Source organism: Caretta caretta, chromosome 8 (genome assembly GCF_965140235.1).
Source record: "Caretta caretta isolate rCarCar2 chromosome 8, rCarCar1.hap1, whole genome shotgun sequence".
Taxonomy (NCBI): domain Eukaryota; kingdom Metazoa; phylum Chordata; order Testudines; family Cheloniidae; genus Caretta; species Caretta caretta.
This window is the reverse complement of record NC_134213.1, coordinates 23,669,060-23,696,583: the sequence shown is the minus strand read 5'-3', so window position 1 is coordinate 23,696,583 and position 27,524 is coordinate 23,669,060. Positions and strand designations below refer to the sequence as shown.

General features: G+C 41.1%; 2 protein-coding genes across 8 annotated transcripts; one reads left to right on the top strand and one right to left on the bottom strand.

Annotated features, from left to right (window-relative positions):
- Positions 1-1,411: 1,411 nt before the first annotated feature.
- PTTG1 (PTTG1 regulator of sister chromatid separation, securin) lies at positions 1,412-9,188 on the bottom strand. Of its 6 annotated transcripts, none has more exons than XM_048860568.2 (8): positions 8,889-9,188; positions 8,138-8,289; positions 7,236-7,327; positions 5,969-6,075; positions 5,099-5,277; positions 4,354-4,447; positions 2,477-2,629; positions 1,412-1,587 (listed from the first exon to the last, which is right to left on the bottom strand). In XM_048860568.2, the coding sequence occupies exons 4-8, from the start codon at positions 6,063-6,065 to the stop codon at positions 1,517-1,519; spliced, it is 594 nt and encodes a 197-aa protein (XP_048716525.2). In that variant the 5' UTR covers positions 6,066-6,075; positions 7,236-7,327; positions 8,138-8,289; positions 8,889-9,188; the 3' UTR covers positions 1,412-1,516. The 6 variants fall into 6 exon arrangements, with proteins under 6 accessions (XP_048716525.2, XP_048716528.2, XP_048716527.2 ...); XM_048860571.2 differs by having other exon boundaries at positions 7,236-7,310; XM_048860570.2 differs by lacking the exon at positions 8,138-8,289.
- A 120-nt stretch (positions 9,189-9,308) lies between these two features.
- On the top strand, positions 9,309-26,179 carry SLU7 (spliceosome associated SLU7). Of its 2 annotated transcripts, none has more exons than XM_048860566.2 (16): positions 9,309-9,446; positions 10,724-10,906; positions 11,576-11,729; positions 12,890-12,970; positions 14,814-14,978; positions 15,978-16,046; positions 18,550-18,597; positions 19,221-19,352; positions 19,819-19,916; positions 20,791-20,858; positions 21,430-21,569; positions 22,550-22,711; positions 23,177-23,281; positions 23,419-23,493; positions 23,822-23,935; positions 24,891-26,179. In XM_048860566.2, the coding sequence occupies exons 2-16, from the start codon at positions 10,737-10,739 to the stop codon at positions 25,068-25,070; spliced, it is 1,761 nt and encodes a 586-aa protein (XP_048716523.1). In that variant the 5' UTR covers positions 9,309-9,446; positions 10,724-10,736; the 3' UTR covers positions 25,071-26,179. The 2 variants fall into 2 exon arrangements, with proteins under 2 accessions (XP_048716523.1, XP_048716524.1); XM_048860567.2 differs by having other exon boundaries at positions 9,354-9,446; positions 10,727-10,906.
- The last annotated feature ends 1,345 nt before the right edge of the window (positions 26,180-27,524 follow it).

Sequence of the window (27,524 nt, the reverse complement as noted above, 5' to 3'; positions counted from 1 at the left end):
TCACTGGCTAGTGTAGCCTGTACGTATTGCTGTCACTTACAGACTTTGCCTGAAGTTCAGCTCAGCAGAGTCCATCCTTCACCATCATTTGATTTTATGTTATTGGTTTAAAAATCTCAGGATTTTTTAAAAAGGGGAGTAGTAATTGCTTAATAAATATTTTCCGCAAAACAAGGTTATGCTCTCAGCTGGAATAGTATGATTACTGCATCTCACAAAAAGAGAGACTGCACAATCAGGAGGCTCAAAGGGTAATAAGAATGATGGGGCACAAATGAGAGAAGATTGAAAAGTGGCTAAGGAAAATGTATATTAAAAGGTAGATGAGAGACCGGAGGCAAGACACTCCTTAAAGCAACAGCAAGGGGGAAAAAAAAATTGAATTAGGTGACAAATTCAGAATAGACAGTAGGAAATGGTTTATGTAATTCAGAATGTAGAGGCCAAGAACTCATCTGGACTTGGTAAGTGACTGGACATTTACAGCTCATGTTTTTATCCTTCAGAAGTTAAGCCTTTTGGAAGCAATGTGAGAATTGCTTACTAGCTTTAGCTGGTCACCACCCTGGAGGTGGACACCAGGGCTGGAACAAGCTGTCCAGCATCTGTTAACTGCAGGGTTTCTTGTACCTGGTCTGGTGCTGGCCACTATTCAGGCAGGCTACTGAACTAGATGGATCATGGCCAATATTGGAGCTTGAATGCAGTGCAGTTGCTCTAATACCTAGTGCTCATTTAGCCAATTATGAAGCTCAAGACCACCACTACAGGTGAGTAAACTGAAGAACAGAAGTGAAAAGACATCAAGGTTACCCAGGAGGCCCATGGCAGAGAGCCAGGAGTAGAACCCAGGTTTCCTGATTCCCAATCCACTAGGCTGGATATTCACTGCAGGGAGGAGAGTGGTGTTCAATTTAAGTGAAGGACAGAGAAAAAAGGGCAAAAAAAAAATCTATGCACTCATCTCTACTCAGCTCATCCAGTTGTTTTTGGCTAGTATTTCTACAGAAAACTAGAAACTGGATGCTTAATGCATGAAGTAGCATCTAATGCAGCAATTACCAAGGACAGTTTCTAATCTTATCAGGTATCAAACTGCCTACCCCAAAAAAAGGTCACCTGTGCTACAGACCTGAAGGTTACAATGAAGGCAGTAGGAGGTCTCCACCACAACCCAGGAATAAAGCCACTTCAGTTAGGCACTCAAGTAGAGATTTTGGCTAAAAAATTTTCCTTTGCTAAGACAGAAGCCTAGTTTTGGTTAGATTTCAGGTATTGCTGAATTGAAGAGCAGGACTCTAGTTTTGCTGCAATCCTTTGTCATCAAACTAATATTCTGTCACTGTCTAGTTTCTGGTAACCAACCATCTGCTATAGGCAAGATCGTTTCTACATAGATCAGACCCAAGTCTTTGGTTATGCAAGTTAACCTAGTTCTTTATTATTAGAAGATACAAAAAAGATTCAAAGCTATTCAGTGCTCAATTAAAAAAAGCTTCCAAATTCACTTTAAAAGTCACTCAAAAGGTGGCAAGTCAATGATTTCATCCAAGGTAGAGAGAAAGTTGGCAGTTGATTGTAGCAATTCTGAAAGAGTTAAAAAAGGGAGTAAGTCAATTTCTCATGAAACCCCACATTCTATTATGTCTTATATTTCAGAGTTTAATGATTTAAGAGTTGGCAATTAGAGGTTTCAAAGATCTAAATCCTTTAGCTGGTGGTTTAGTGCTCTTGAATTAGCAATAGAATTATGCACAAGACCACTTACAGACCAGTTTAGTCTGCGTAGACTATAGTGACAAACCCTGTTGCTGGATGCCTCGTGTTGAGGAAGTTAGATTGCTCAGTTATTGTGAGTTGTTGTTACAATAATCTCATGTATATACGACAAGGACTCTAGTGGCATACATAAGACACTGGTATGGTTGCAAAACACAGTAGGTAGATGCAGCTGACAGCAAGAGAAATGGTTGTTCCCCATCCACGCAGTCAGCTCCTTGAATGAATGTAGGATTCTTAACTTATCTGGGTCTACACAGTAGATTAGGTTGGCATAGCTATAGCACCCAGGGGCATAGATTTAAGTCTAGGCCAGGCCTTTGTAATTATGTTGGTTTAAGGGCCACATTATGCATTCATTTGAATGAAGAGTAGGCTTGGTCATGTATCCCAGAACTAGTTTTATCAGTGCTAAAGTATTATTTCAGTAGGTTAGACTCCCAATAACTGTTAAGGGTTGTTACCAATGTTCCCTCTAATTTTTGACAGGCTGTATGTGCAAAAAAATTTCTGTGCAAATTGTTGTGCATGTGGTGTTTTGCCATGTGCATGGGGTTTAGGATCTGTGTGTACATGCACACGCATAGCTTAGAAGGAACAGTGGTTGTTACCCATAAGTTCCCTGTCCTCTTATCCACCCACCACCACCCCACCAGCCAACAAAACAAGTCACACGGAAATCCAGCCCAGGCCTTACCACATTCCCATGAAATCTGGGACAGCTTCACAGGTGATGGGACCATGTTTATACATCTGTCAGGTATATTTTTGTCAAATATCAATAGAGGAACCCCAGTCAGGGACATGTGGCTTAGTCTGTGTTCTTCAGGAACTTCCAAACTCTCAAAGTCTGTTCAGAGAAATTAGTTTATTTCAGGTTTGAGAGAGCTAAATGACTTTCCACCAGACTGCTGTTTGTGTGAAGGCTGTCCCCTTAGACCTGAACATGTGTTGAAAGGCTGACAGTTCACAGGCAGCTAAATGCTACAAGTATGTTTACTCAATAAATTCAAGATAGCAGGTACTAAGAACTTGCCAGCATATGGAATCATGTAGGCAAAGGCTGTGCAATCCATTTGCCTCTTGATTAGAGAATACAGAACTGTTAGAAGTGAAGTTCTACTAGGAACTAGAACATTAAATCTGCTAGATCAGGTAGTGTAGAAACTGACAGAGGCAGTAAGGGATCCCCCTCCTATTAGGCTGCCTGGCATTTGATGGACCTGTGTGTGTTGAGGCGTGTGTGTTTAAGAGATAGTTACTTGTTGCAAATAGCCCCTGTGGTAAGTGTCATAATTACTAGACTATATGCTTCCAAGAAAGGGCATGTTACCTTGAAGGTTTACCTTAAGGGAGCACTGAGTTTTTCAAAATGATTTAGTTTCTTTTCAAATATACTGAAAAGACAGCTTTTAGTAATCAAGCACCTACAATGACAATTTAAACACAAACAATTTGTTATTTTGGATTAAGGGGAGGTGTTATGTTCATAACTAAAGTGTAGTACACAAGAATGTCAGGACCACCTTCCCACTGAAGGCCTGCAACTTCATTAGTGTTTACACAACATCCTGGTAGGATCTCATTATTTAAATGCAATTTAGCATAAGGCATGAGCCACCACTCAGTGCCCAGCCTGCTAGAGATTTTAGTGCTTGCTACAAATGCTCACCCCACAGTGAATAAGTTAAGCATTTATTCAGAGCTGGCATGAAAGCTCAAGAATACCTGCCATCAAGACATGAACCACTTCAAGTTTTTTTAACATGATCTCATTCTCTCTTGTGATACCCTTCAAAGTACTTCAGAAGTAGTACCAATATCTACCAAGGTTCCCTTATATTTGTTTTAGTAAGCCTTAATAGAAGTACCATCAGCCAAGATGGTACTAGTTCTGAGGAAAGGAGGAAGAAAGACTCTGGAAGGCAAATGCAGCATCTCCCTCAAGATGAAACTAGATGTCTACAAAGCAATTATCACCATCACAACATATAACAGTGAGACATGGCAACTTACCAAGAAAGATATGCAAAAGCTGGATGCATTCTATCACAAACATTTGAGAAGATTATTGGGAATAACAGATAGGAAGACTAATGAAGTAGTCACAAAAATTACTGGACAAGGCACCCTCTCACAAATAATCTACAAAAGACAACAACATCATTGGCTGGGACATGTGCAGAGAATGGAAAAAGAACGCTTACCAAATACTGCCCTTGAACAGAAGCCAGAAAATGCAAGAAGAGGAAGACTGAACAACATGGAAATTAACAGTTCGGAATGACATCAAGCACCTCAATATGAGATGGGAAGATCTGGAGAGAAGGGCAGTTGACAGGCAAGGATGGCAAGTGCACTGTGCAGCAAAGCATGAGATGGACCAAGGTCTAAGATAATAGCCAAGGGATTTCAAGAGTTACATCCAAAGCTAGCTCTACAACATCCTAGCTAAAACCCACCTATGGAAAGCAAGGTGGGGCCTTGACTTTCAGGCTCTCTTTAGGTCTACTTAAGAGGCTAAGACAAGTTCAAAGACAAATAGGTCTTATATTTACATCAGTTAGTTCTCACCGAGAGGATTGAAGGGAAAGAAGTTTTCAATTTCTGGATAGGCTTCTTCAGTGGCCACATTGCAACTTTCCACTTGAGTGGACTTTCCAGTAGTCTAAGAAAGAGTACATGATTAGTCATCCTCCAGTAGTCTAACAAAGTGTTCATCCTCTATACTGCAGAGTCATTTGCTAGCAAGATCAAAAGCAGTTTCTGGAAAAGACTTGAGTCCCAGAATTTGTGCACATAAGCAAGACTCCTTAAGCTAGTTTTGCTTTTAATAAAATATTAATGTTCCAGTTCGATTGTTGGGAATTCCTACAAGACCATACTTGATGCAAAGGACTCCATATCTGTCAGACAACATGTAGTTCACTAGATATTAAGACAGACCAGCTCATTTTACACAGGGCAGACAAATTTGGAGGGTTGCTGGGCAGGGTCTATCTGACCAGGTAGACCTCAACATAAGCAGTACGCTGTATCCCATTACTTGGGATTTGGGTTAGGTCACTCCCTGCCTAACTGCTTTTCTACCAGAAAAGCTAACATTCCACATAGAAGGCAACATCTGCTTCTTCCAATCTGGGGAAGATATTATTAGTAATAGTATTTGGTTTCCATAAACATTGAGTCTTCCTGCACTCAGACACCATTTCCCCGTACAGAAATACCAGTATCCAGCCTCTGCTCTTGTTTCCAGGAACTAACTGGGTAGAGAGCTATAGTGTATGTTCAGTTCTTGCTGAAACCTTTAGGTACGTACTTTCTTGGCAGGCGAAACCTGTTTTTTCTGTTTCCAAATTTCCTTCTTGTTTGTGGTTCCCAAAGTCCTGTTTACATTTCCCAGAGCCTTTCTGACAGACTGAGACCGGGCTGGAGTTGCATTAGCTGTTCTTCCAACAAGTGGAGTCTGGGTCTGTGATCTTTCAAATAAGACTTTTGCTGCAGGGAGAAAATTTTTTTTTTGAGTTTTACTTAGAAAAAGTCAGTACATAGCTTTGCAAGTGCTTGAGACAGGCTACTTTTAGCTATTTCAAGTTTTCTGCCTAGTAAGAGGACTTCATGACCTAGGTGCAGTCAAATGCTTCCAGACAGAGTTAAGAATCAAAGGTGTGGTCTACATTTAGACCAGATATTGGCATAGCTGTGTGAAAAACCCCATACCCAGACTGACAACAATGCTAACAAAACAACCCCAGTGTTTATACAGCTACACAGACAAGAGAACTTCTGTTCATATAGCTAACTTTGTTTGGGGAGGTACTGTTCCTATACCACCAGAAAGGCTCCTTCCGTTAGTGTAACCTGTGTCTGCACTAGGGCCATGCCAATATAGCCATAGTCTTAAATGCCTCTCTATAGTCACACCCACTCCAGTGGTCACAGAGGAAGTGGTCTCTGAACTCAGTTACAGGTTCTCAATATATCCCTTAAAAGGGAGAACAGGACAGGTAAAAGTAGCTTAAATGGTGTTCTGAGAATAGTTTACCACACTGAATCTTTGCCACAACTTTTATGCTATTCTTCAGTTCTGAAGAAGCAATGAACCAGGCATGTTCCTGGTTTATGTCACTAGACATCTTGTTTTGGTTCACAGATTCAAAATTTAATTTCTATAGCAACATATACTCACAAGATACTGAGGACAACCTTAGCCGATCCTTAGGAGCAGCACCAATATCTCCTTCATTCTCTTTGTCTGTGAATATAAGGGTTGCCATCTTCAGCATAATGAGATCGCTGCAAGAAAAAAGTTACATTTGTCTGTTAAGTTATAACCAGGTCCTCAGGGAACACAAGCACCGAAGACAGTCATGACTTTAGTGACTCTCCTAATACAAGCATACATTGGGGATTCTGTCTTTAAGAGGGAGCATTTATGACTATGCTGTCATTTGATGTTTCCTGGATAAGAGTTGATTTAAGTGAGACCTGTCCTCATTTTGCACAGCCATACTTAGCAATGGCTATGTATTCAACTATAAAACTTCAAGTTAAGTGGTATCTGAGTTTAGATTACAGAGGCATACATACACCCACCTTATTTTGGGCACCATATTCTTGCCAAGCTTTGAGCTGGACATATTATTGTAGGAAGTCTCACTGCCTGATCTGGATTACTTTTACAGAACACATACATTTATTCTAATTTACCAGTCAACATTAGACAAGTTGACTAATTATAAGAGAATAAACAGAACACATTCAGATGAAAAGACTACTACTTGCAAGTGCAAATTAATGTTTCCACTATAATGTCAGAAATGACTGCCAAATTTGGAAACTCAATCACATGATTTCCCAGCCTGCTTTAGTAGTCTGCAGTCAGCTCCTAATTAAGGTAAAGGGTCAGAAAGAGGCAGTTTTCAACAGAGACTTTAAAGTAGGCAAGAGAACCTCAAAGGGGCATCAACTTGAAAACTTCCCACATGAGCATCATTTGTGCCTGGTCAGCACACCTAGTCTTACTATAATTTAAGGAGCTGAGACAAGACAAGTCTGTTTCCTCAACCTTGGGTTTAGTCAGTAGATTGTGGAAATATAATGAAGGGGAAACATTTCTGGAAGACTGTTAAACTCAGATTAGTGTTACTGCACGAGAACAACTCATGCAATGAGATGGCAGTAACTAGACTACCACTAGTGTTAGCACTTTACATCTTGTTAAGCGTAAAAGGGAACGGAGGAAGAAGCTCTGAACAGCAAGCCAAGGTAGTACTTGTACCATTTACATCAAGAGATGAGAGGGTGAAGATTGTGCCCTGAGGGATGTGATGAAGGAAACATTGCCCAGAATGAGGTTATTTGCAAGGGATTACACTGAAGTAGATAGTAGTTTGAGGCTATCAGACACTTTGAACAGTCCCCACCCCCACACTGTCAAAGGAGCCTGCACTTACCTGGCCAGAGTCCCCAGGAGGCGCTAGGAGGAGCCGGAACAACGCAATTCTTAGAGGAGACAGCAAGACTCCAACCTGCAGAGGGGAACAGACTGCATAGGTGGCAAGTTATATGGGCCCATGGTGCCTCTGCTCCACCAATATTCAGGAACATGGGCTCACCTCCACCAATGTTTGGGCTTATGTTTTCAGAGCCATCCCATCCACAGGATAGACTGGGGCAACTGCCCCAGGTCTCACACTTTGGGGGCCCCCACACTTCAGGGAGACATGGGGTTCAGGAGGACACCAGGCATTAGCAGGGGACCTAGCCCCAGCAAGCAACCTGGCCCCAGCCCACCCCACTCTGCCCCACCTTTTCCCAGCCGCACTCCACTCCCCACCCCTTCCCCCAAACTCCCACCCTGCCTCATTCCAGTTTCAACACCCTCCCCCAAGAGGCACTAGGAGCCAACAGGCTGGAGCCAGGTCACTCACTGCTGCCAGCACCAGGCCCCCAGGACCCCACATCCCCCTGAAGCACAGGGCCCCTCAAAGCCCAGGGCAGTGTCTCCAGTCCATCCCATGGACGGGACAGCTCTGCTTGGACCCATTCTGGGCACCACCAAAAATTATACAAACCTGGCACCCAACAGAGCTTAGCCACAGCCTCATCCTAGACGCCTCCATACCACGCCCAGGGAAAACCAGAAGTAGTGGAGATTAACACAAGGCGGGAAGGGAAAGCCAACCCCAGCCCTGCTCCCCCTGCAAGGAGACAGCTCACTGGAGGAGGCAGCCGCACGTAGAGAGAAGGAAAAGCACAGACAGCGCCAGAGCCCCTGCAACAAACCCAGCCAGAGCAGCTCCCAAACAGCCCCAGCGCGCAAGAGGCAAGCGCACCCCCTACCCAGCGCACTCACCAGCCGCGTAGCGCAGACACCACGCGCGCCCCCTCCTCTCCCCCCGCTCGCGGGGCCGTTTTTAAACATCAACCGCCCCTCCCATAGGCTGCTTGACACGGCGACTAACGTTCCGGCTGCGCCAATGGGTGACGGGATGGTTCTGGGCCGCTCTCCACCAATAGGGAAAGGAAGAGCCGCTGTCAATCAGGGGTGGGGGTGGGGCTGGCCGCAGGCACGTCTGTCACTGCCTGAGCTACTGAGCCGTCAGCCTTGCGCGCAAGGCGCAGCCCACCACGCGTGAAGTCGCTGGGCCCGAGACTGGGCTTTAAACGCTTTGGCCCCTGGAGGCTGTTTATTGCTTTGCATTTCACTGAGGCTGGGCCGTTCGGCTTTCTGGGTCTCATGAGCTATTTAGCGCATCATCTAGCCCGCTGCTAACTGTGGTGCTATTCTATATGTATTGCTTATTTGTTAAGCACAGACAAGCTGCCTGCTGGAGCTGTCCTGGCCACAGAAAACAAGCAACCCCTGCCCCCAGGCGTTGACAGGCTACGGCCGGGAGGCCCAATCCTGCCAAGCGCTGAGCAACTCCTGAGAGGCACTGAATGGGCTCCTCTCCTGGAGGCGAGCGAGTTCAGCCCCTCCCAGAAGAAGCTCAGCCCCGGGCGGGCCCTAAAATCAGGCCTACCTTGGCCACACCGACATCTATTTATAACACTCGCATCAAAACACTACCCCGGGCACAGTACCACAGCACTACCGCCCTTACTTCATAAACGCGGCGGGAAGTATCTAAATCCAGGCCGGACTCGTTTGGGTTGGGATTGGCACAAAGAGCGTGTGGACGCATTTAATTCGGTGCCATTCAGAAGTGTTTTACTGCCCGGAGAAGCTGCGTAAGATTGCGCCCTGAGGGATGTGGTGAAGGAAACGCTGCCCAGAATGAGGTTATTCTGCGGCCGAGGAGCAGAAGGGGCGGCCGGGTGCCTGGCGGAGATGGCTGGCGCGGGGCAGGGCTCTGCAGCGTCCCGCGGCGTTTCGGACCGATCTCAGAGGCCCCAGCCCGCCGCACACGCAGCACAGTCACACGCGGGTGCTGGGCGCGGGGCCTGCAGCCCAGGAGAAGCCCTTCGGGGTGCGGCTGCCAAGTCTCGGGGGCGGGCGGCGTCTGCCGGGGGTTGGCAGAAGCAGCAGCACCCCCACGGGTTCCTTTAAGAGGCGGCGCCAGAGCCGGCGGCGCGGTGCATTATGGGACAGTGGAGGGGAGCTGAGGCCTAGTTGGTAAACACGGAGCCGGGGCCTGTCTTGCGTCGTCTGCGCTCTCCGGGTAAGTCCGGCTGCGTCCCGCCTGCTGGCTAGGCCCGGCCCGGCCCGGCCCGGCCCGATTCTCCAGCCTGAGGCGCTGCGGTCGCGTGGGGGGACAGAATGGAGGCAGCTGCCGCCTGGACGTGGGGCAGCGGGGCTAGGCCGAGGCACTGGGGCGGCAGCGGTGTTGCCGGGCTAGGCACAGCGTAACTCCCCCGCTCGGAGTTTCCCTGACTAGAGACCCACCCGCCTGGGAAGGGGCTCCCTGGATGCGTGTCCGCCTGCCTCGGTGCTGGGAGCCGCTAGACCTCCGGCTGCGCGCGATTCCCCGGGCCCTCCCGGATCACGAGTCCCCAAATAACTGCGCAGGCCAGGCCGTGTAGACAAGAACCGGCGTCGGGTCCCTGCCCCCAGCCGTTAGTCCCGGTGCGCTGCGGGAGAGTAGCAGACACGGGGAAGTGGCTGAGGCAGGTGTCAAGGGCTGCAACTTGGGCTCTCTGAAAGGTTCGCGACCCTGGTCCGTCCAAGGGCCAGTGACTAGCTGGTAACGAAACCAGCTGACTGTCTCGTGGGTTTTCATAGAAGGCTTGTGTGATTTGAGACAGGATTCCTGAGATTTATAGCCAGCTTTGCCCCTACTTGTCCTCTTGGGTGAAGTATCTGACCTTGCTGTGCATTGCTGTTTTTCTGTCTGTAAGGTTGGGATAATACTTATCAACTTTATTTCCTTGACTTTTTGTGAAGCCTTTTTTATGCATGGTCATAAAACGCCCTGAAGTCTTTGCAAAAGTACTGCATAAGGGCACGGTGTCTGCTCGCATCCCGGAACAGAAGTTGGTCCAATAAAAGATATATTACCTCACCCAACTTGTCTCAAAAGTATATCTCGTTCTTTACAAGAAATGTATTTTGTTAATACAGACCTATGATCTGCTTGTCCACATTGACATGTTATTGATAGTCCTGAAACTACTCATGCTGTTTTTTATTAAAAAAAAAAATGTACAATTTCCTACTTCATTTGCAAGGGATAAGAAAGTGTATTGACTGTGTATTTTTCAGTACTTATTTAACTGTTTAACATGGTTATAAACCATAAATGCCAGTGATTTCTAGTTAAGCCAATATGCTTAACAAAAAACTGGAAGGAACTAAGTGATGTGAAAAAATTGTAAAGGATTGTGATGTCAAATAAAAATAACTAATATATTAAACATTGATTTTCCTTTAATTTTTAATAATTCTTTAGAGTGTTAAATCTATTGTCCTTTTCAATATCCCCATATGTGTTCGTGTCAGAAGGAAAAAGACAATGGCATCTGGGACTGTTGAAATAATTAACTCTACCCCTGCGGGAGGGTCGAATGATGTAAGCTTGGAGGAACCAAAGAAGATGACAAGAGAAGACTGGAGGAAAAAGAAGGAACTAGAAGAACAGAGAAAGTTGGGTAATGCTCCAGCTGAAGTGGATGAGGAAGGAAAGTAAGTTTCATCTAAGATTATGCTTGATTTTCTGTTTCAGATAAAATACACTTGCCCTGCTCATTACTAAAGAAAACGTTGAGGAAAATGGCTAAATTCCAGTAATGCTGGGGAGACTTTTTGTGAAAGCTGAACTTTGTGAATTAGCTGCTCAGGCGTAAATCATCCCCACTCTTCTGCAAGTTAGAGTTTCCTTTAACAAACAAACAACTGGTACTAATCTGGTATACAGTGGGTGGAGCTGCCAATTGTAGATGGGGGCTCTTGTGGTTGAGTACAATGGGATTATGGTGTTAGGCAGAGGGTGGGACTGGAGAGCCTGTTATGGAGATTCTCCATTTCTTTTCCTCTACCTCTGATCTGTACCAAAGGCTATTTCACTAACTTTGGCAGGAGTAGTAGTCATGGTGTAGTAGTCAGTTTTGCATCTCAGAAAGGGGGATTGCTCTGTCTCTGTATCCCCAGTATACTGTAGCACCAAGCCAAGTTACTTGATTTGGAGGCAAGATGTGAGCCTATGTGAACTGACTGCAACAAAAGAAAGGAAAATCATTGTTTACTTATTTTGACAATTATAGTTAGTTTAAATTCATTAAGATAATGTTTACTACAGCTCAGCTTGTTTACATCATTTGCATGTGTCTAAATATTTTTGATATCTTCTTACAGAGATATCAACCCTCATATTCCTCAGTACATCTCTTCAGTGCCATGGTACATAGATCCTTCAAAAAGACCTACATTAAAGCACCAGAGACCTCAGCCAGAGAAGCAGAAAGAGTTTACCTCCTCTGTGGAATGGTACAAACGAGGTGTTCAAGAGGTAAAATATCTTTATGGTGTAGCAAAGATGAGACGTGTGGAACATTGTTTTGGGAAGGGAAGAATTGTGATAAATATAGGAGAATCTTCTTTGAATGAAATTGATTTTTCTTTGTGATGATTTTATTATGAAAAGTGTTTCACTATAACTAATCTAAGTTTTGGTAACTCCAGTGTTCAGTTTTGTCCTCACTTACCCCACATGGAAATATTTTTTCCTTCTTTTTCACTTGCTGGAAGAGCTGCACCCCTACACACCAAGACTGAAGAACAATAACAGTATATTTAGTCTGTTTTTTTTTTCTGTTGTGATCTTTTCTGACTACTGAAAAAAATTGAAGCAGAATATTAGTTTTTCTCTTCGTAGAGAAAAATTGGGGATGTGGAGTGTATTTTAGTGTAAGAATTGCCAAGAAGGGCTCCCAACAAGTTTGATCGTGGTTTTCCTTTGATATCCAGTGGTTTCCTTAACTGTATTAAAGCAATGTAAAATGTCTTATAATCTCTCACTAACCATAAAATGGTGTTGGATTGTAATCCAGAGATTTAATTTCTTAGTTTATTTAGACACAGTGCTCCACTAATAGGTTTCAGATCTTTTCTAAAGGGACTGTGTCTGTGAGTATAGTTCAGTCTTTATTACTATTTTGATTCTCTGTATCTGCGTCCAACAAGGGTGGAATTGCTTTTTCTTTTCTTGGTAATGTAGAAACTGCTACTAATAACTGAAATGAGACCACTGTTTTAAAATAGGTTATTAAATAGCAATCAAATTAAATTACTTTAGTTTACATGCTAAGGTGAATGTATTTAAATGAATAATCTAGTCTAGAGGAGAAAATCTGACAGCTCAATCCAGCACTATTAAGTTTGGGAGTTTATAGATTCCTATGATCAATTCTTCTGAAATATCTATTCCCTCTAGTTTCTGTACTGACTGGGGGGAGGGGCAGAGTGAAAGTGGAAACCTTTGCCATAGGCTTTCCAGAGCATTTGGGAAACAACTGAAACTGTGTGTTTTGGCTTTGTAGAGCTAATTTTGTGTGCACAGATTCACCTTCACTTAATCAGGCTAATGAAAAATGCACATCAGCCAAAGCTGCTTATTGGAAATGTGTGGGTCAGTGTTATATCACAGTGTTTGTTCCCCCTTATATTTAGAATGCTGTTGCAACTAAGTACCGCAAAGGAGCCTGTGAGAACTGTGGTGCAATGACACATACAAAGAAAGACTGCCTGGAGGTAAACCTGACTACTTTTGGTGTCTGACTGTTTCTTGGAAAATATTACTGTGAATTTGCATTGGTGGAAAATATGTAGTTTGACACATCTAAACTAGCTCTTCAGAGTGATTTTAATCAATCTCTCAAATACAGTTTGAGATGTTTGAAGGCTGTTCATCCAAACCAGTTTTATGTAGGAGGAATACATAAGGAAAAAACTGTTAGCATATCAAAAGACTTATCTTTTCATGGTATTATGGGTCAAATATAAAAACATTTACCAATTGGGATAAGAAAACGGGCACGTCAGACTACCACATCTCACCCACGCTTTTCTTTTCATTGTATAATTTATTGAAGTAATTGTCTTACACTGCTTTGGGTCAAGCACAGCCCAGGATGCCTTTTTCAGCTCCAAATCTGTTAAAATGGGATTTCTTAAAAGTATTCTTAAATGTCTGACGATGAGACACCAACTTGAATCTGTTCAGTTTAAAAAGTAACTCCATGTACTGCAAAAAAACCGAGGAGTCCTTGTGGCATCTTAAAGACTAACAAATGTATTTGGGCATAAGCTTTCGTGGGCTAGAACCCACTTCATCAGATGTATGAAGTAAAAGATACAGGAGCAGGTATAAATACATGAAAGGATGTGGGTTGCTTTACCAAGTGTTTATACCTGCTCCTGTATCTTTTACTTCATACATCTGATGAAGTGGGTTCTAGCCCACGAAAGCTTATGCCCAAATACATTTGTTAGTCTCTAAGGTGCCACAAAGACTCCTCTTTTTTTTTTTTTTGCTGATACAGACTAACACAGCTACCACTGAAACCTGTCTTCATGTACTGCATTTGCCTCTGAGTCTTTGTGTCAACTTTTTTTTGGTGGTTTTTACAATCACACTTTATTTAAAAAAAACAAAACTTTTTTTCTCTCTCCCTTGCGTGTATGACCCACAAAAACAGGGGAAACTAACACAGGCTTTGCTCACATGTATGACTTTGCAGAAATCCTCTCATCTTTGTTCTAGCACTGGTACAGCTCCACCAACTCTAGTGTAGACCAGCATTGTTCTACACTACTTGTGTTCTCCAGATCTCCTCTGATTAGGATTAGTAGTCAAAAACACCATTGTTAATTTATACTAGCATTCTTGCCATTTCTAGAAGTGATCCAATAGTGGGAGAATTCCCCAAAACTACCTCTGTTGATGCAGCCTAACTGTCTAAACAGGGAAATGCACAATGAAGGAACTAAAAACTAATCTTCCAGTAAAGAGTTCTTTTAGGTCAGTGGTCAGCAGCCTTTCAGAAGTAGTGTGCCGAGTCTTCATTTATTCACTCTAATTTAAGGTTTTGCATGCCAGTAATTCATTTTAACATTTTTAGAAGGTCTCTTTCCATAAGCCTATAATATATAACCAAACTATTGTTGTATGTAAAGTAAATAAGGTTTTTAAAATGTTTAAGAAGCTTCATTTAAAATTAAATTAAAATGCAGAGCCCCCTAGACCGGTGGCCAAGACCTGGGCAGCATGAGTGCCACTGAAAATCAGCTCGCATGCCGCCTTTGGCACGCATGCCATAGGTTGCCTGCCTCTGTTTTAGGTGGTGTTGGCAGCAGTAGATAAAATAAAAGCAGCTACGCTTTTGTTAGTTGTTTTAAGTCAATGTCTTTTTAAGCTGACTTCAGTATATAAAATCTAGAAGTAACAGTGGACATATATGTAGAGCTGTAGGTTGCTGTATTGTCAAGGTATCTAAGAGGAATTCATTTTTTTAAAGAGATGTGTATAAGTGAGTAATGTGGCTGTCCTTTAGACTAAAATAATGCAAAGGTAACGGTGGCTTCCCTTTTTCAGAGACCTAGGAAAGTTGGAGCAAAATTCACAGGCCTTAATATTGCACCAGATGAACATATGCAGCCTACGCTAATGTTTGATTACGATGGGAAGAGAGATCGTTGGAATGGTTATAACCCGGAAGAGCACATGAAGATTGTAGAAGAATATTCCAAAGTTGACTTGGTATGTAGGTATTTAGGTGAATAGACTTACTAAACATTCTTCAACATGTGCTGTATTCATAATGCAAAAGATATGTGGATTTTCTCTTTGGTTATTTAGATTTCTTTACTTGTTGAACTAAAAACTAAAAAATAAAAATGGAATTGCAGAAGGATTCACCCTTTAAATGAACTGCAGATCAGAGTTGCATACACACTATTGCAAGCACTTCTTAAATTGACTTAATTTTTCTGTATGTATAATCACCAACAGTAAATATTGATAATGATTGACCACGGAATTAAAATATTTGAGCTTAGCTGGACTTTTAATGTTTTCTATAGCAGATATGAATGCCAATGCTGAAAGCAGACACTTCAAATTTTAACTCAGTGAAACTGACATGCCTTACTGTGTCAGCCCAATGAGCCAGAGTATTTTAGAGAGTATGGACCTGTAAACTTGCTCATATTAAGTAAACTGGTTCTGACAGGAAGATAGCCTTTAGGTACTCTTCCCTCCCTCTAGTAATCAAGAGACTAGCGTGATGTAGCCAGTAGGTAGGGATTTGGAAGAGCAGTATAAAAACGGACATTGGGGCACTGGGTCCGTTGGATAAGTCTACACTGCAATCAAACACCTAAGGCTGGCCCGAGTCAGTTGACTCAGGCTTGCGGGGCTATAAAACTGCAGTGGAGGTTTTGGGCTCCGGCTGGACCCTGGGCTCTGAGACCCTTTTCCTTTTCAGGTCTCAGAGCCTCTGCTCCAGCCTAAACTGTTAACATCTGCATTGCAATTTTTTAGCCCCACAAGCCAAGCCCTGCAAGCCTGAGTCAGCTTGTGTTTCGTTGCAGTGTAGGCATACCTTGAGTGGTAGCAGTTGGTTGGTAGCAACAAATTCGGGTCCTAACTAGTGCATTTAAAGTTCTAAATGCACCCAGAGGTGCTTATGATGAGTGTTTTTGATAGATCACTTTTATTTAGCAAAATAAAATAAAAACACCGTCTTTCTATATTTAGGCTAAACGTACTCTGAAAGCCCAGAAGTTGCAGGAAGAGTTGGCTTCAGGAAAACTGATGGAGCAGGTGGTAAGTAAGCTAAAACCTGGCATATTTTACTTCAAACTGAAACAAAAAAAGTGCCTTTTTTCCTTTTCTGAATAGAACAGGTCATCTCTGCCTTCAGATGCTGGTAGCCCAAATAACTAGTAGAGGACATTTTAACATATATGTGCTTCATTTGCTGTCTTATCTTTTTTTTGTGTGTGCAGATCTGAAGCTTCTGTTTTGCAACTGCTTGCTTTTCAGCACATGCCGTTGATAGGAGTAGCACCTAGCACTGGGGCAAGTGGTAGAGCAGTGATTTTTTTTTTTTTTTTGTCTGTTGGGCATTTTTATAAAGCCTGTTTATCCTATATTGTCCAGTACTCTAATCCTTTTTATAAAGTAAGTACAGTAACAAGAAAAATGTACTTGTATCAGGAAGTACTTTAAAATACTCTGAATTAAGTGAAAAGGGGTTAATCTTTGCTTCATAGTTAGGCTCCCATTTTCCAGTCCTGACAATTGATGGCCTTGCCAAGGCATGGAAAACAGCGTTTAGAGAATCATGCTGTCTGTTAGTAATTTTTATTCAGGGAGTGAAATACTTAGGCTTGAGAGGTTTTGTATAATTTTACTAACTTTCAGAGTAACAGCCGTGTTAGTCTGTATTCGCAAAAAGAAAAGGAGTACTTGTGGCACCTTAGAGACTAACCAGTTTATTTGAGCATAAGCTTTTGTGAGCTACAGCTCACTTCATCGGATGCATACTGTGGAAAGTGTAGAAGATCTTTTTATACACACAAAGCATGAAAAAATGGGTGTTTACCACTACAAAAGGTTTTCTCTCCCCCCACCCCGCTCTCCTGCTGGTAATAGCTTATCTAAAGTGATCACTTTAGATAAGCTATTACCAGCAGGAGAGTGGGGTGGGGGGAGAGAGAACCTTTTGTAGTGGTAAACACCCATTTTTTCATGCTTTGTGTGTATAAAAAGATCTTCTACACTTTCCACAGTATGCATCCGATGAAGTGAGCTGTAGCTCACAAAAGCTTATGCTCAAATAAACTGGTTAGTCTCTAAGGTGCCACAAGTACTCCTTTTCTTTTTACTAACTTTCTAACTATGAAATCTTCCCATGGATTGATTTGTCAATGGTTAGTATGAACTTGGTTCAATATCTGAATTCCACACTTCACATCTTGTTCAGATTTTTGTGCTACTATTTGTCGTTTCTTGGTTAACCTTTATTTTGAGGTTGGGGAATATCAACACACATTCCTCTTGGCTTGCAGATCTCTTTGCTGTGGCTGTAGTTTTCATTTTCCTTCTCACTAGTGGCTCTTGGATTATAATTAGGGCCTTAGTAATTAAATTAACTAAATATTCTTGTAAGAGGGTTTAATGGTAACTTTGCATGTCTTCAAAAAAATTAAACATAAAGAGATGGCTATAAGTGAGGGGTAGTTCTCAGAATATAGTATACTGTGTTTACTCTGATCAACAACAAAACAAAGAATTTATGCCATTTGTCCTCTATTTTCTAGGGAATGTAACCACAAATTTTGTCCCTAGATGGCCGAGTAAACTTGGTCTCTAATCCTGACACAGGATATACTCTTCTTCCTAAGGACTAAACAGAACAATCAGAGCTAATTAAAGATAGCACCCATCTCTTTCCTTCTACCTGCCCCAGCAGGAACCTCCATCTCCCTCCCAGAGCCAAAAGGAAGGCCCTTTCGCTCTCCACAACAAGCCATTCTCTGGGGGTGAAGAACTTCATGCTCTTTATTTCCCTTCATTAAGTGGTCAGACACTCTCTCCATAGTTTCATCCAAATGCCAGATCACCTTCAGCCTCCCCCGGTGACTCTGGGCATGAGGGAGGTGGCAGACTTGGAGCATGTGAAGAATGCAGGGAAAGATTTCTGGGAGAGAGAATGTGGAGTGGGATTAGATGAGTTTCTCCTAGGACTCCTTGTCCTTCCTCCAGTGTCCCCGTGGATCTTCCCTTCTCCTCCACTCCAGAGGTCACCTCAACCTGGAAATTAATTGGTCCCTCTTAAAACACTTCAGCTGACTTCCTCTGGGTTAAACCAAGGGTTCTGGTCTCTAAACAAAAATGACTAAGGTACTTTGCAACCCTGTTAAATCATCAATTCCAAAATACTTCTGAAATGTTAAGGTCTAATGAGACATTAATTTGGAACTATCCGTGTTGATAGACAGTAGAACTGACTTTATGCAACACTCTCACAGTTCAGGGACTCATCACTCTTGCGAGATATATAGTGGTTTGATGTGAAAATAATTAAAATATTTCTCAAAAAGGTTTCTGTGCTGTGAGAGGCTTGTAAACTTTCAAGCAAAAAATGTATATCACAATGATCTGTTCTGCAGTTTGTTCCATGGTTATCACATTTGTCTTCCACTGCTTTTGGGGTAAGCCCTGCTTTGATTGTCCAACAATTTCCTCTACTTTCCCCTCCCAAATATCTTCCCACCCTAAAGTTTTGTATTCTCTGCTCACGTGCTCTTTTTTTTTGCTGTAGAACTCCCCAAGACACCACTGGGAAGAGGAGGAATCAAATTCACAGACCGTAAGACACTTACCAAATGATTCACTCAAAGGAAGGAAAACCAGATGCTGGATGGGGTTGGCATAGGACCTGCTGTGGTGGCTTCATGCCATCTATGGATTCCCTGAGCAATGGAAGCTCAGCAGGGGCAAGGCCTGGAGTTACTGGCTTTGCAGCTGCTTTGTGCTGCCAGAGTGGTGCAAAGTAGCTGGAGTTGGGTTCCAGGATCTGGCTCTTTGTCTTTGAATCTTATTGTGGTACTAACTCTTAGAAACAAGTTGTCAGGCTGGAGAATAACTGACTTTTAAAGAAAATCCAGGCCATATCAAGAACAGTGGCCATATTTTTTTAATTGCAGTTTTATTTTAAGTGTATTTTAACTCTTGGGTTTCATAAGTAGAAATGGAAATCCTCTAACAGATTTATTTCTAATTTTTTTCAGTGTAACTGTAGAATAGATTCTAACACTTAACCCAGAATTTACATTGCAAATGCCTAATTAGAGAGACTGGGGGATGGGCTGAGGGGTTCTTAAAAGATTTTTTTTTTAACTAATCAATTTAAACGAATAATCGGGTTGTTGTATTTATTTCTAGATTGAACGCCCATCATTTTACTTAGTAGTTTTCTGACTCTGTTTTCAGGAAAGAGATCATAACAGTGAAGGTGAGGATGAAGATAAATATGCAGATGATATTGACATGCCTGGACAGAACTTTGACTCCAAAAGACGTATTACAGTCCGAAACTTGCGTATTCGGGAAGACATTGCTAAAGTAAGCCACAACAAATGAACTGGGTTATATTATGACTTTTCTCTTAATAAAAAAAAAAGTTTATTACCTGTTGTTTCTAAGGTTGTGTTCTCTTAACTAGTAGTTCTGACTAGTGGATTCAGTATGGGGCTTGGAGCCTGTAGACTTAGTTTCTGTTCCTAGCTTTGCCACTGATCTTCGTATGGCACCTTGGGTAACTCATGACCTTCCTTTACCCATTTCCCTTTTGTCAAAATATAAAAATTCTGACCTTTAGATAGCGCTTTTCACCTACAGAGCGTCAAGTGCTTTACAAAGGTAGGCAACCTATCATGGTTATCCCAACTTAAAGGAAGCTGTTGTAATACCAGTTGGAGGCATGTCAGCTAACACTTTAAAGTATCTATGAAGGGATTACAGTAATATTTTCAGTTCTGTTAGCATCCCAAATTTCTAAGTAAACATTTTGTATGTCTCCTTATTTTAGTACTTGAGGAATCTAGATCCAAATTCTGCCTACTATGATCCCAAAACGAGAGCAATGAGGGAGAACCCATATGCCAATGCAGGCAAGAATCCAGATGAGTAAGTTTGAAACTGGGATTTTGGCTACACATCTATAACAAAACTAGATAGAGTTAAAATTGTCTTAATATTAACCTTGTTTCTCTTTGCTGTCCTGTGTATCTTGCTACCAATGAGCGACTAGTCAGTTATGGAGGAGGGAACCTTTTAATACTTTCTTGGTTACATTCTTCTGCTTATTTTGTTTTTTTCTTCTAACTTACAAGAAGCACACACAGTGCTGATGAGGATCATTTTGTTGAGAGTTGATACTTTAAAGTGATCTTGTCAATATAATTACCATAGGATTGATACTAATTTTTTGAGTACAAATTGTAAAGTGGGCAGAACAGCAAATTGCAGGTTACAGCAGAACCCCTCTATAGTAGAGATGGTATCTCTAGACCACAGTGATGTATATGTAAATGTATTTCAGTAGTTGGATGTTTGCAGCTATTCTCCTCTTTACCTGCAATTATCACACCAGAAATAACTGCCAAATTCAGATAGCCCACTGTCCAGAATTTGAACTTCATGCTTCCCTGTCAAATACTTGTTAGAATCCATAGGTTGGCCTCTTGCTCCCCAAACCAGCAAGCATTCAGAATGTTGCAGAGCTAATGGGTTAACTCTCAGGGAGAAAGCAGAGGAGTAGTGATGTGAATTACATTTGTGTATGTTTTTCTGTGGCCCAGGTAGGGAATAGAAACAATGTTGCAGGAGGGTCTTACCATTTTGGGAGTCTTGGGGTGACTGTTCTTTTCAAGCAAGAGAGATTCACAGTTAACAAAAGTAACGATGCCAAAAATGGATGAAGGAATTTATGTGCTTAACAGAGAGTAAGGGTGTTGCACATCACTTAAATAATTGTTTTTTGGGTTGTTTTTTTTTGTAGAGTTGGTTATGCAGGTGACAACTTTGTTCGTTACACTGGTGATACCATTTCAATGGCACAAACTCAGTGTAAGTATTTCATTAAATCAGAAAAACCATACCTTAAAAATTGAAGTTCCATATTTCTGTGCCAAGGAAGAAAGGTCTCTTGTTACAGGTAAACTTGACTGCATGATAGGTTTCAGAGGAACAGCCGTGTTAGTCTGTATTCGCAAAAAGAAAAGGAGTACTTGTGGCACCTTAGAGACTAACCAATTTATTTGAGCATGAGCTTTCGTGAGCTACAGCTCACTTCATCAGATGTTTACCGTGGAAACTGCAGCAGACTTTATATACACACAGAAATCATGAAACAATACCTCCTCAGTGGGGTGGGAGGAGGTATTGTTTCATGATTTCTGTGTGTATATAAAGTCTGCTGCAGTTTCCACGGTAAACATCTGATGAAGTGAGCTGTAGCTCACGAAAGCTCATGCTCAAATAAATTGGTTAGTCTCTAAGGTGCCACAAGTACTCCTTTTCTTTTTGACTGCATGATGACTCTTAGACAAAGAATAGGTTAAAGGTGCTATTTGAAAAGCATGTATAGGATTCAAAATGATCATTTTAATTAAGTGATGGCTCTTTGTTTTATATATAGTGTTTGCTTGGGAGGCTTATGACAAAGGCTCCGAAGTTCATCTTCAAGCAGACCCTACAAAACTGGAACTCCTGTACAAATCCTTCAAGGTGAAAAAAGAAGATTTTAAGGAACAGCAGAAAGAAAGCATCCTAGAGAAGGTAACAAAAACAAATGCCCAACGAACAAGAATGCTGTTAAGAGCGGGTCCAGCTTGGGTTTTTTCTTTTTTCATTTAAAAAAAACAAACAAAAAAACCCACATTATTAGTGCGGGCCAAACCACCTGTTAACCTTTCTGATCAAACTCTAAAATTATGTAGTCTTTATACCTGTTGTGTCTGGTAAGTTATTTAATATAGACACATTAGTATAGCTGAAGGTCTGTTAGCATTTTCCGTGGTCACGAGCCTCATCCCTCAGCTGTCAGAATGTACCTCTGGTGAAAACTTGGCAGTGCAAAATGTGGGGGTCTGGATTTATGTTTTAAAATACATACAAGTGGTGGAAAATAGTTTTTGCATTGTTAAAATTGATCTTTTAGGAAGAAGATAACTTGGGATAGTTTAGACTAAGTATTTGCAAACATTTCACAACACACACAACATAAGTGCTTTTCAAAATCTTAATTTTCAGACTTTGGGATTGCCATAATTAGTGCAGTTTTTTAGATAAACATTTTTCTATTTTGCTGTATTACGATCAGTTTTACTTAGACCACGTGGTAAAAATAAATCATAAAGGTGCTAACATTTGTTAAGCACAAGTTGTTGACAAACTATATTGTCTAATTGTTCTATACTTGGATTGTTTTTCTAACTTTGTTTTGCTTTGAAAACTTGTAGTGGGTTAAACGAGATGTTCTATATGTAAATTGGGATATAGCACTGGAGCTGGTAATATTTCTTCAAACAAAAAAAATATGAAGTGTTACCGCTGTAGCAGAAATTTGAATCTTTAGCTAGTAAATCAGAAGCACAAAAAATGGATCACAGTTTACATTTTAATGTTCTAAGTGCTTGCATAGCACCCAAAGCCCAGGGAAGGTAGTGAGGTGATGAGTTTGAAATGCAGTTGCAAGTCTAAATGACTTTTTTTTTTGCTATAGATCTTCAAAAATGTTGCTTGTATTGTTGTTGTAGTATGGAGGACAAGAACATCTAGATGCTCCACCAGCTGAACTGCTGTTAGCCCAGACAGAAGACTATGTGGAGTATTCTAGGCATGGAACAGTCATCAAAGGACAAGAAAAAGCTATTGTCCGTTCTAAGTATGAAGAGGATGTAACTATCAACAACCACACAGTAAGCACCTAAGTTGAAAAACAATAGCAAGAGCTAAATTTCCTGGTAAAGCAGAGGAAATATGACAAAGTGCCATGGGAACTGATGCACTGTCACTAAAGTAGTGAACTTATCTTTTTGGATAAGTTGCTTGCTTAAGTCTCTCCCTCCAAGCAGGAGAATTTATTGCTAATAGGAGCTGTGTGTGAATCAAGTGGAGCGTATGTGGGGAACTTTCAAAGGCACAAATGGCAGTCATGCTTCCAACTCCCCTTGAGTTGTAATGGGAGTTGGGCACCTAGCTGTCCTTTGCCTTTGAAAATCTCCCCCATGTGCTAATTCTTGTAGATCTTAGGAGGGAAAACTGATGAACTTTGAAGATTTTTGGATGAACTACTACTTTTCTGAAAAGAGTTAAACAAAAATCATGTATGATTTGCAATGTTCCTATTATGTGATTGCTTCAGTACTGTGTCTGTCTTGCAGTGTATATGGGGTTCATATTGGAAGGAAGGCAGATGGGGATATAAATGCTGCCACTCATTTGTCAAGTATTCCTATTGTACAGGAGAAGCTGGGAAAGAAATCGCTGTAAGTATCACTTCATTTTTAGACATTAGAACAATGGGATGCTGCTATAAAAATAAGGCTAATAATTCAACTTGTCTTTCCATTTTGGTACATGCATAGTGAGTTTTCATGCCTTTTCTTTTATCTTCATTGCGCAGAATACTGCATTAGACTTACCAGAGGAAAAACCTACAGAGGAAGAGTATATGGCAAAATCCAAAACATTGATGGAGGTAGGTTACCTCCCCTCCCACGTGTCTTCCCTTTAGAAAAGGATAACTACTTTAAAAGATTATGGGAAGGAAGATTTTTGCATTCTGTTAATCTGGAGTTTTAAAAGGTGGAGTGGTGTAGTGACTGTACTACAAAGATGCATGGGCCAACTCTTCTGAGCTTGACTAGGAGATTTATAAAGTATTGGATCATTAATGTCTCATCTCTCAATGTTCCCAAACTAAACTCCTGAGATACAGAGTTGATAGACCCTAGAGATAAGTTCCTTGGACATGCATGTTCATAACCCATGGCATATGTCTAAAACTCCTGCTTTCCTACCTCCAGATACATCAAGAAAAACAGAAAGATGAGAAAAAGAAGAAAAAGAAGAAGCAAAAGAAGAGTCCAAATTCAGATAGTGAGGGTGAAGAGAAAAAGAAACATGAAAAACTGAAAAAGGTGCACTGTGCTTTTTCAAACAGAGTTCTTGTTCTTCTTAAGAAATATTTGGTCAGTAGTATGAAGGTCCCAAAATCATGGTTCTTGTGGTGTTGTATATAGGGTTTCTCTGCTGTTGACTCTGAGTTGAAGTGACTTTTAGACAGAGTTGTATAGCTGCTTTGAAGTAAATGGTTAGAACAGTGGGTGATAGCAGAAAAATGGAACACCAAACTAATTAATTGTGTGAAGCGAGGTGGGGAACAAACCAGCAAAACTCCTCTCTCCTTAAAGTGCCTTTTATCCCAAGGAGAAAACTGGCCCTATCCTGCAATTGATGGTGTGCATGAGTAGATTATGGCAACTGTACAAAGTCCCAATGAAGTAATTGAATGGGGCTCCACAGAAGTACAGCAGTCTGCCCGTGTACTATCAGTTACAGCATGGGAGTCTTACACTGATATACTTTAGCGATCTTTTGGATAAACCACAGCTTCTGCTGAATAGCAAACAGTAGCATTACAGTAGGGAAGGAATATTTAATGTCTTTTAAAAAACAAAAGGGGGCGGGAAAAGCTATCCTTATTCAGTCTGGATGAAATTCTCAAAAGTTCTTAAGTCACTAAAACGCATTAGAGAATTTCACCCTTTATGTAAACTTAGCTGAAAATTCAGGAATCCTTAAAATTACCACACCCTAACATCCTACATTTACACAAATTTTAAAATGGCTAAATTAAATAATAGTGTGAACAGAGAAAACTGACAGCAAAATTAAAACATTAAGCGTGACAAATTCTAATGTGGCACAGTAGTTGGAGGTTAAACACTTAAGGCTTGTATGTGTAAAATGAGAGCTAGCATTGGCTGTTTTGTGTGGATTATAGAATCCCACTGTTCTGTCTGCTGCTGGTGCTTTTAGTTAAAGTACTAGAATCTGTCCTGATTCTTAACCTCATTTTTGCTTTTACTTCAGGCATTAAATGCAGAAGAGGCTCGTCTCCTCCAGGTTAAAGAAATCATGCAGTTAGATGAGAGGAAGAGGCCATATAACAGCATGTATGAAACAAGGGAGCCTACAGAAGAGGAAATGGAGGCTTATAGAATGAAACGCCAAAGACCTGATGATCCTATGGCCTCCTTTCTTGGACAGTAATTATGTGAAAGACATTCCAGCATACAGTTCTTGGCTATTGTATATGATACTTGGTAAACCAGTAACTGGAGCTTTTCTTTCCACGTTTCTGTAAAAAAACTGCACAAGTCTGCTTTGCAGAAATGGCCTGGCTTTTGCCAGGGAAAAGAAGTCTATGAATGAAGTTAACGGCTGGTGCTATAAGCATAGTAGCGCTTTCCTTTTTTTGAAAAGTATACTTGGTACAGACTTGTATTACTGAAAGGGTAAGTTGATACCTTCTAAAATTCATCGTAACAAGTAACGGGAGAGAGGAACCTATAAATTCAGGAAAACAAACTGCATCTAAACCAGTTGGCCAGCAGGTGTCACTGTTATGTAAAAACTGATGAATGTAACACAGACTCTGTCTACACTAGGGACCTTACAGTGGCGCAGCTGCGCCACTGTAAGATCTCCTGTGTAGCCGCTCTCTGCCAGCAGGAGAAAGCTCTACAGATGGCATAAACTAAATCACCCCCAACAAGCAGTGGTAGCTATGTTGGGGGGAGGCACTTTTGTCAGTGAAACTTCTGTTGGTTGGTGGGGGGGGGGGGTATTTTTTTTCACACTCCTGACCGACAAAAGTGCTTATGTAAACAAAGCCTTAAAAGTGGTAGGGTTGGATGACTAAGATCTTAAGACTTCTCTTATGTGTGGCTTAGTAGGAGGGAAATAGTCATTCTTTATCATTTTGGTAATTTTAGGAATGCAAAAATGTGTAAAAACTGATGTGATTTGATGGACAGACTTGGTTGAATGTAATATAAATGTTAATGCTGTCTGGTAACTGGGAATATTTTACTCTTGTCCTGAAGAGGTTGCAAGAAGTTGATATGCTACACAGAGCTTTGAAATTCTTCCTGTGTTTTAGCTAACAGTGTAGCCTTATGCATACACCCCGATATGCAATGCTGACATCCAGTGAGATAAATTGCATTTATCATGAAAGTTTGACTGGTTTACCTGCTCTGTCCGTACTCATACATGTCCAACAAAATTCAATCTCATAATCTAAACATTTGAGCAGTTTAAACAGCCAACATTACAATTATGTATTTTAAAAATAAAAAATTACCATATTTCTTTAACCCTTTGCTCCTACCAAAACTCCATCTTGCAATATTAAGTGACAAGTTTAAGGTCCAATATCTTATGGTATCTTAGTTAAAAACATGCTGTCTACACCATTGGAAAGTTGTGATTCCCAGATTTCCAAAGAGGCAGAGATGCAGCTTTTGGTTCTGTCCCTGGATGGCTGAGATATTGGATATGACACTTTCAGTATAAACTTCTAAACATTTATAAGAAATATTATAAACTCTCTCTCTCTCCCCCTCAAAAGGCTGTATGGGTGAATTAATATTAACAGAACCTAGCTTTACAGCTAGAAGGATTAAGAAAGTAGTCCTAATAGTGTTTTTAAAACATGTAATTTTTTTTCTCTTAAATATATGGGATATCAATTTCTAGTGGTGTGATATAGGAAGCTTTATTAGCTTGTTTGAGTTATGCAGGTCATCCCTGAACAGCAAAGTCATACAGCTGGGAGTCCTCCTCCTATGCTAATATTTTTTCTACCATAACCATATTTTTCTTATTTTTTTAAATCTTTTATAAATAGAAGCCCAATTTCAATGTGGAAAAAATACTGACATAACTTTCCTAGTTATTTGAAATGGTATGGTATCATTATCAGTTAAAATCCAGCATGTTACAGTATACAGTTAAGTTGATTTCTTGTCCCTCCATTTTGTATTGCATTTGTCTTGTCCCTGTTTTTAACGCTCCTGTCTGCTCTGGAGCATCTTTTACTTTCAGACCATTCTGACTAATACAAAAACTTCAATAAAAAATAAAATAAGCTACATCTATCTACCACATAATGCACGCAAGAGAAAAGAAAAGCTTTAACGACTAGTGTTCTGGTTTTGTGAGTTGTTTAATTTAAAAAAAAACACAACACTGATTTAGCACATCAGCTAGAGTTTAGAGTAAGATGCACCTATCAGAATAGAATGTGGCTCTACACAAAACTCTTAAGACTAGCAGCATAATTTCTCAATTCCCTTTGGACCACCTCCCTCAATTTCCTTTGATACTGTAATACTGTCTGGTGTGGGTCCAGGAGTGAGTCATGATTGTGAGTGCCTGCCTTTGGGCAGACTGTCAGAAACAGTGCATATACCTAAACTGGTAGTAGATTCTATAATTCAATTTTACTACACTGGTAAGAAATGTGAAGTCCTGGCTCATTGTGATAGTCTCATCATGGAGGCACAGAAGGTCCCCTTAGAGGCTCCAGTCTACATTGCCATCCAGACAGACTGGACTTGGTGTGATTTTTGGTGTGACTATTTATCACTATGTTCAGGCTACTTCTAATCCCAAGACACCAGTCACTTACCCCAGATCAGTTAATATCCTAGATCAGTG

What these genes read in the sequence shown, in the direction of transcription:
- PTTG1 (XM_048860568.2), bottom strand. Translation starts at nt 6,065, where the DNA reads ATGCTGAAGATGGCAACCCTTATATTCACAGACAAAGAGAATGAAGGA. An exon ending in AGGTTTCGCCTGCCAAGAAA is followed by an intron (nt 4,448 to 5,098) that starts GTACGTACCTAA and finishes ACTCTTTCTTAG; the next exon opens with ACTACTGGAAAGTCCACTCA. An exon ending in CTTTCCCTTCAATCCTCTCG is followed by an intron (nt 2,630 to 4,353) that starts GTGAGAACTAAC and finishes TTCTCTGAACAG; the next exon opens with ACTTTGAGAGTTTGGAAGTT.
- SLU7 (XM_048860566.2), top strand. Translation starts at nt 10,737, where the DNA reads ATGGCATCTGGGACTGTTGAAATAATTAACTCTACCCCTGCGGGAGGG. An exon ending in GCAGGCAAGAATCCAGATGA is followed by an intron (nt 19,917 to 20,790) that starts GTAAGTTTGAAA and finishes TTTTTTTTGTAG; the next exon opens with AGTTGGTTATGCAGGTGACA. An exon ending in AAGCTGGGAAAGAAATCGCT is followed by an intron (nt 23,282 to 23,418) that starts GTAAGTATCACT and finishes TTCATTGCGCAG; the next exon opens with AATACTGCATTAGACTTACC.